The sequence below is a fragment of the Triticum dicoccoides genome, chromosome 2B (genome assembly GCF_002162155.2).
Source record: "Triticum dicoccoides isolate Atlit2015 ecotype Zavitan chromosome 2B, WEW_v2.0, whole genome shotgun sequence".
NCBI classification, from domain to species: domain Eukaryota; kingdom Viridiplantae; phylum Streptophyta; class Magnoliopsida; order Poales; family Poaceae; genus Triticum; species Triticum dicoccoides.
This window is the reverse complement of record NC_041383.1, coordinates 105,663,613-105,670,775: the sequence shown is the minus strand read 5'-3', so window position 1 is coordinate 105,670,775 and position 7,163 is coordinate 105,663,613. Positions and strand designations below refer to the sequence as shown.

The 7,163-nt window shown below is 45.5% G+C and overlaps 1 protein-coding gene across 6 annotated transcripts; it reads right to left on the bottom strand.

Moving 5' to 3' along the window:
- Positions 1–2,873: 2,873 nt before the first annotated feature.
- Positions 2,874–6,962, bottom strand: LOC119362381. 6 transcript variants are annotated; one of them, XR_005173379.1, is made up of 5 exons: positions 6,523–6,962; positions 5,529–5,680; positions 5,417–5,436; positions 4,012–5,345; positions 2,874–3,775 (listed from the first exon to the last, which is right to left on the bottom strand). XR_005173379.1 is itself a non-coding variant. In XM_037627584.1 (4 exons), the coding sequence occupies exons 1-4, from the start codon at positions 6,608–6,610 to the stop codon at positions 3,652–3,654; spliced, it is 468 nt and encodes a 155-aa protein (XP_037483481.1). In that variant the 5' UTR covers positions 6,611–6,962; the 3' UTR covers positions 2,874–3,651. The 6 variants fall into 6 exon arrangements, 1 of the variants encoding a protein (XP_037483481.1); XR_005173380.1 differs by having other exon boundaries at positions 4,012–5,074; positions 5,164–5,680; XR_005173382.1 differs by having other exon boundaries at positions 4,012–4,115; positions 5,164–5,680.
- Positions 6,963–7,163: the final 201 nt, after the last annotated feature.

The following is a 7,163-nucleotide window of genomic DNA, read 5'->3' as shown; positions in this document are numbered from 1 at the left end:
AAGGAATTTTTTTAGGAGGGCTTAGATTATAATTTTCTTTAGCATTTGCCCCATCAAACACTGATGACTTGTGTTTCGCCCTCAATGATTTTTGGCAGCTCCGTCACCGGTGATAGAGGTAGACTAGAAGAGTAGCAGCATCATCTTTCTCCTTCTGCTTCGACTATTGACGCGGGCGCGCGAGTGTTGCAGGGCTGCGACGGTTCCATACTCCTCGACGACACGGCCAACTTCACCGGCGAGAAGAACGCAGCGCCGAACGCGAAGTCGGTGCGCGGCTACGAGATCATAGACGGCATCGAGACTCGCGTCGAGACCTCCTGCAACGCCACCATCTCATGCGAAGACGTCCTGGCCCTCGCCGCTCGTGACTCCGTCAGCCTGATACGCCGGCATCAAGGCTCAACTATGTTTTTCTTGTATACAGCTACGCCATGCTCTCTGGACTTCGACTAACGTTGGGTGACGGGCTATCAGAGAACCTGAACCCAGGCAACACTGAAAGAGAAGATAGTGCAGAAGGATTTTGTCAAACGATGGCTGAGATGGCAAGATAATGTTCAAGGATTGCTCCTCACCGTTTCACTCAAACTATTACTGTTACTGGCCATTGTAACAGTAGTTTCTTTTACCAGGTTGAGCTGTAAAGAGATTATATTAGCCCCTCTGGTCCATGGAGGAAGGCGGGTTGTAATTCCCCTTTCCTAGTTTAGAGTAGAACCCTACTCATTGTACTCTCAAGACGGGGTATCTTACCTCTTGATCTATCAAATTAGCCATCAATTCCGCTAGTTCTTCCGCTGAGTTTGATTGATTTGAGTAGATTGTGTCATTCCTATCAAGTAGATCCTCACACGGGCTGATGGCGTGCAGTTCGGGGGCCCGAACTGGACCGTGCAGCTGGGGCGGAGAGACGCTCTTACGGCAATCCCAAGCGTCAACCTTTTCTCATAAATACACATTGTTGCGTATCTTTACATTGATAGTGTGGAAGAGAAGTTACAGCGTGTGCATCCCTAGGGGTCGTACGCTAGTAGGCATCCCACATGGTGTGATTGAGCATGGAAGAGGTTGCTCAGCCTCGATACAAGATGTTCAGGATGCGGGAATAACTACTTCTAATCCTTTGGCTACGACACGAGCCCACAGACGGGCCTCGTCCCGGATAGATCGAGCAAGGTCATCATGCGATGGTCGTAGGTTGTCAAAGACCGCAGCATTACGGTGCTTCCAGAGAGACCAAGCGACGAGAGCTATGAGGGAGTTGGTTCCCTTGTGCAGGCTGGGCGGAGCGGCGCTGGCAGTGCCGGTCCACCAGGTGAAGAAGCGCGCCACGATGGATGGCGGCGGAGTCGGCAGTCTACACCACGATAGAATTTCGTGCCATGTGATTCTGGAGAAGACGCATTGCACCAATAGGTGATCCAGGGTCTCGAGCTCTTGGTCGCAGAACTTGCATAGGGGTTCATGTGGGAGTCCATGGCGAGCACGCCGCTCGGCAGTCCAACAGCGATCCATGGAGGCAAGCCAAAGGAAGAACTTGGCGGTGGCCCAGGTACGTTGGATGAGACGCCAGAAGGGTGCATTGATCGAACTAGCGAACAGGGCCTTGCAGGCCGAGCCGACAGTGTAGATGCCATTACTAGTCCACTTCTAGGCGATCTTGTCGGGCTCGGTAGATAGCTGCACTCTCTGAATCTGGCGCCAAAGCTCGACCTACTCAACAGCAGCGGCGGGGCCCATGGCACCGTGGATGTCCCGAATCCATAGGCCACCTTGAAGGGCATCACAGACAAGTCTCTGGCGGCACCGTCTCCACAGGACAAACGGGATCAGGGTCGCAGCGATCTCAGGGACAGACGAGCCCTCGGTCGAGTGATCGCAGAGAAACGGAAGGTCCTTGTGTCATGGGGCCAGGACCATGCTTGAGGCCTACTGGCAGTCACATGAGAAACACAACTCAGGGTAAGAAAGAAGCCTTGGCCACATCCTAAATTATGGCTTAGATTAGTTTGAGGGAAGACCTGGCGGTTGAAATCGACTTAGAGCGAGGAGGCCAAGAGTGTGCAGGGCATCAACCGTTCGTAGACATGGAGGGAGATGGGTGAACAGACTAGACATGGACCCAAAGGAGGAATGGAATGTAGATGCCTAGATTTCGGAGGAACTTTGCAACTGTTAGAAAATGTCTTCCAATAAATGAACTAGAACATGCCATCCAAAAGTTGAGCAATATTAAGAAGTTGTCCCGGGCCTATGCATCTAGAGGGACACCAAGTACGTAGTTGTAACACCCTTGATTGGGACTAGTGGTTGGGGCACACCCTGGTGCTCCTCCCGAGCGGAAGCTCTGCGGTGCCAGGTAGGTGGCAACCATTTCAATTTTTTTTTGTGTTGTGTTTGCCATATGGCTGGCCTCCAACAAAATGGACAAGCTTAACCACAATTAGTAACAACTAATAAGCCTTGTAATGTCCCACTTGTTATCTCAAAGGGCATGATGTGAAACTTCATTAAAATACAGGGAAGATTTTACAGGATCAGTTATAAGAGAACATGAATTTAGAGGGTCAATTTTCAAGAAAACAATGATGCAACTGTAAGCATAGCTTCAAAGATCATGATGAGTACACTACCCACATAATACACTGGGCGGAAGCTCTGCGGTGCTAGGTAGGTGGCAACCATTTCAATTTTCTTTTTGTGTTGTGTTTGGCATATGGCTGGCCTCCAACAAAATGGACGAGCTTAACCACAATCAGTAACAACTAATAAGCCTTGTAATGTCCCACTTGTTATCTCAAAGGGCATGGTGTGAAACTTCATTAAAATACAAGGAAGATTTTACAGGATCGGTTATAAGAGAACATGAATTTAGAGGGTCAATTTTCAAGAAAACAATGATGCAACTGTAAGCATAGCTTCAGAGATCATGATGAGTACACTACCCACATAATACACTCTCAGCAAGGAGAAAACAACAAGAACATGATTCAAAACAAGAAAAGCAACTTGCAGCTCTCCAGGATACCTCATCAATAGATAGCCTCAAACTCCAGCAAAATTCTATTATGTCAAAGATCCTGACATTGTGTTCTTTCCAAAAAAAATCATCGGTCCACTGATGTTGTTTTCAAACAGCTCGCTATGAAGATGCGAAGATCCATTGTTATGCTAGAATTTTTTGTGTGTAATTTGACAAAGTCTGCACTCGGTACCAAGTTGCAATAGTACTTCAGGTTGCAAATGGAATGATGTGCCGCACAAAGCATTAACTCAAAAAATACCTGAACAACAAATTCACGCCTTCCACAATCCAGGAACATGTCTGCAGTCCAATCAACTCCTGATCTTATTTAGTTGTCAACAAGAACTCTTGATCTTATTTTATCCCTCGTTGTGCTAAAGCTTAGCTGATCTCTTGAGGTGAACGATCAACTTCATTGAACCAAAGGCATGTGAAGAGATTGGTGATGGTATGTGCTCTCCTATAATTACACAACCCTCAGGGAATCTGTTCAAGATAAATGTATCCCTTATGTTCTCAGGAGAAGTATTTCTATATCAGAATTCAGCGAGAAGAACCATTTGCAGCTTGCAATAAGGAGCTTAGCTGATGAATAATGGGTTAACCCTCTGTCTTGTAGAACTTTATTTGGTTATCGATTGAAGCATTATCATACTTCCAGCCTTGTTGGCCTCAGCTTCCTCAAAGACATCAAAGCGTCTATAATACCTGGAAATAGTGAAGCGCACATTTTTCCTCCACAAGAATCTGCAGCATGGCAGTGTATACAGAATCAAAATAATAAAAAGTCAAAATCTAGAAAAGAGTAGATTTAATATTAAAGTAAGAATATGGTGCAGCTTGGATCTCTTAATACAACAGATAGAGCATAAGTGGCACTGGCAACAAGCAAACTTACTTTTTGACGGCATACTTTCATTGAGTTGTGTGCAGAGTAGTTTATAAGTAGCAGACAGAGGTCAGGAAGAGAACGTGATGTTTACCTCTTTAACAGCTGATAAGGATCCTTCACAAGTTTAAGTTTCCCATCGATACAGAGTGAATACCGCACATTAGGAAAGAGCCGATGAAGTAATAGTTTTGGAACCTAAATATCACAAGGGATTCAGTTAAAAAATTATAACAAGGAAAATACACAATTAGGAAAAAAAAATCGCTCATGCTGATTCGCATTAAGCATGGCATTTCAATTAAAAAATTACCACAAGGAAAATACGTGATTAGGAAAACAATTCGCTCATGCTGATTCACATTAAGCATGGCATACTCCTCTCGTCTTTCAACAGAACGGAAAGATGGTTGTGGAGTCAAGAAACTTTTCACACTGACCCAATGCAGAAAAGAATGAAAACATGTTGGATCAGCTATCTAGATAAGAGCGCATGTTGCTTTTAGAAGATTGCGTAAAATTATATTTGCAACTAAATTTTAGTTTACATTGCCCGCTAAGCTGAATTTTAACTTGTGCACAATCTCCATGCCAGAAGTAACTGGCACCAAAAAGATTCAATTAGGAAAATCAAATAACCTAATGTACAGTACAGCAGCGGCGAAGCCAGCTTCAAAACTCTGTCGGTTCAGTAGTATTTTTTTTTATTTTCTTCACAATGAACTGCACAGTGATTTTAGGCTGATTTTCACGAAAGTTGTTGGGTCAGGAAAAGGTTGTGCACAACAACCACCCGCCACAGCCTGATTCTTTTCGTATTATCAACAGTAGGGATCTTCTTTATTGCAGCTTCAGTTTCTTCATCCAGAAACATGAAGAAGCAAACAATATCTTTTGAAAATGTACTGATGTTTTCTGGTCGTTGCATTATATCATAATTCTCTGAGAAAAAACAAATAAGAAAGTTCACACACGATGTGCAATTAGCACCGGCATGGAAACATGACAACATGCAAATATAATTGGCATAGAAAAGAGGATGCAGTTCCCGAAAATAGCAGAAGCAAATGTCCCCTGGCACTGCCGCATCTCAGACAGACCAGCTTCATCTACATCGAATGCAGTATCGGGACCATGTATCTTCCCCCCTCACAGATCTTAATATAAAGAAAAGGTTAGCGATACAACACACAGTGATCATATAAATGTACAAGAGTTAAATCATTTGAGTCATACAAGGACATACCCACAATGTAGTGTCATCGAGTCTTTTATGTCATATAAGACATATCTCGTTGTTCCAGGGATGGATAACCACAAAATAAAGAACCACTATTGGACCTATGAGTACCAAATTGTCTTCGGACAGATGAGCAGCTGGCATCAATGCCAGGCCCTGGTCAACAGGCACATAACAAACAGGACATGCTACACAAGTTTAAAATTATCAGATTTAGAACTTTCTTGTAACTCTGAATTGGACTGGTGAGACTACTTACACCCTTGTCGAGTGCGTCTCCTATCAATAGATGGAGGAGAAAATGAGAAATTTTCACAAGGATAGTGCTCTAGATGAATAGCTGGTAGGAAACTCCGTGAAAGACCTCAAACCTTTTCATGGCTGATGTCCAACTGTTTTCCTGTCCGTGATGTTGTATCCGAATCATTTCCACTCAAAGAGGTCGTCCATACAGGATTGACAAAGCTCCTAACATGATCAGAAAATCCCAGCATGGTCTTGGTACCAGGTGTTGCAATTTCATCTACAACCAACCAAAAAAAGATTTTGTGGTTCAGTACTCAAAGATACATAAGTAAAAAAATGTAGAAATAATACAACAGATACTGGTTATGCTTTACTTTGTTACAACTAAAATGTAGATTAGATCAATTTAGCTATTACTCAAAAGAGAATGTTTAGCAGACAACATTACACGCAAACGACATATGAAAAGAAATACCATGTCATCTATAAGGGTTAGACAAACAGATATTGAGTAAAATCATCGACATCTACTACGAGAAACTGTACTGATTATGGCCCCTTGCTCTAAGAAGCATAGGCAGCTTCTTTAGAACAGCAGGAACGGCAGCTACAAAAAGTTGATGAATTAGGAGCTGTTTGGATCGCAGCCGTTAGCAGCCCTGCCAATTTTTTGGTCGTTGACCCACTCAATGGCAAGCATTTGGTTGGAAGCCAAAATTCCGGATCTGCGCCAAAGTTTTGGTCGTGCGTTCAGTTTTTGCGCCAGGTTGTTGGCGAGCCTGCGGTGGCAAAATCCTGCGCCAAACAATTGGCTAGCCCCAAGTTGGTAAGGCTGGCATGGGCGTCAACCAAACAGACCCTCATTGGCACGGTCTGTACTTTAACAAATGCTTTGTGAATGCACCAGACTCAAAGGAATCAACCATAGCAACTCTCTTTTTTCTTAAGGAACCAAATTAACTCTAGGAAGGGGCTAATGGCTTCTACACATTCTATCAGCATTAAATATTAGATGATAGAAGGCAAATCAGTTAACCATGGAAACAATTAGTGTGCAAACATCAGTTCACGGCAGCAAACATAACCCAGTTCGTCGCTATGAGCCTTTGCGCTGCTTACCTCGCCGCTGCAGCCATGGATCTGGAGCTCGGGAGAGAAGGGGGTGCATCCGAGGCACGGGAGCGTCGTCCAGGAGGCACAGCAGCATGAGAGAGCACGGCAAGAGACAGAGACGACCGGGCCAAGGCGCTGTAGCATCACCGGCAACGAGGAGGTCGACCGCGGAGGGGAGGCGGAGGCAGCTAGGAGGGAGGTCGAGGAAGAGGAGGGAGGGACTGGTGGGGGCGTGGGTGTGGAGGTTAGGTTTTTACCGAACGGCGGCTGGCTCGAGGCGGGGCGGCTGGCAGACGCGGCGTCGGCAGCGGCGAGCATGGAGAAGGGAAGAAGGGGGCGCGGCGGCGGCGGCAGGAGAGGAGGCGGGGTTCGCTGGGGGAGACGGGTTAGGTCACAGGCATCGCTACGCAGCTACTCGGTCGCTCGCTTCTTTTTCTCTCGCTCGCTCGCTTCTTTGCACTCGCGCGCTCGGTTTTTTATTTTCACCTCACAGAGTAAAGGTCAACACGGATGTGCACAACGCCTCCCCCACGCCCCGTGCGCCCAAAGCCACGACAGTGCGCACATTGCGCGATTCTTATTGTGTTTAATTTTTCTGGAAGCAACATCATATGGAATGTATACAGATTTGTGGCATCAAATCTATT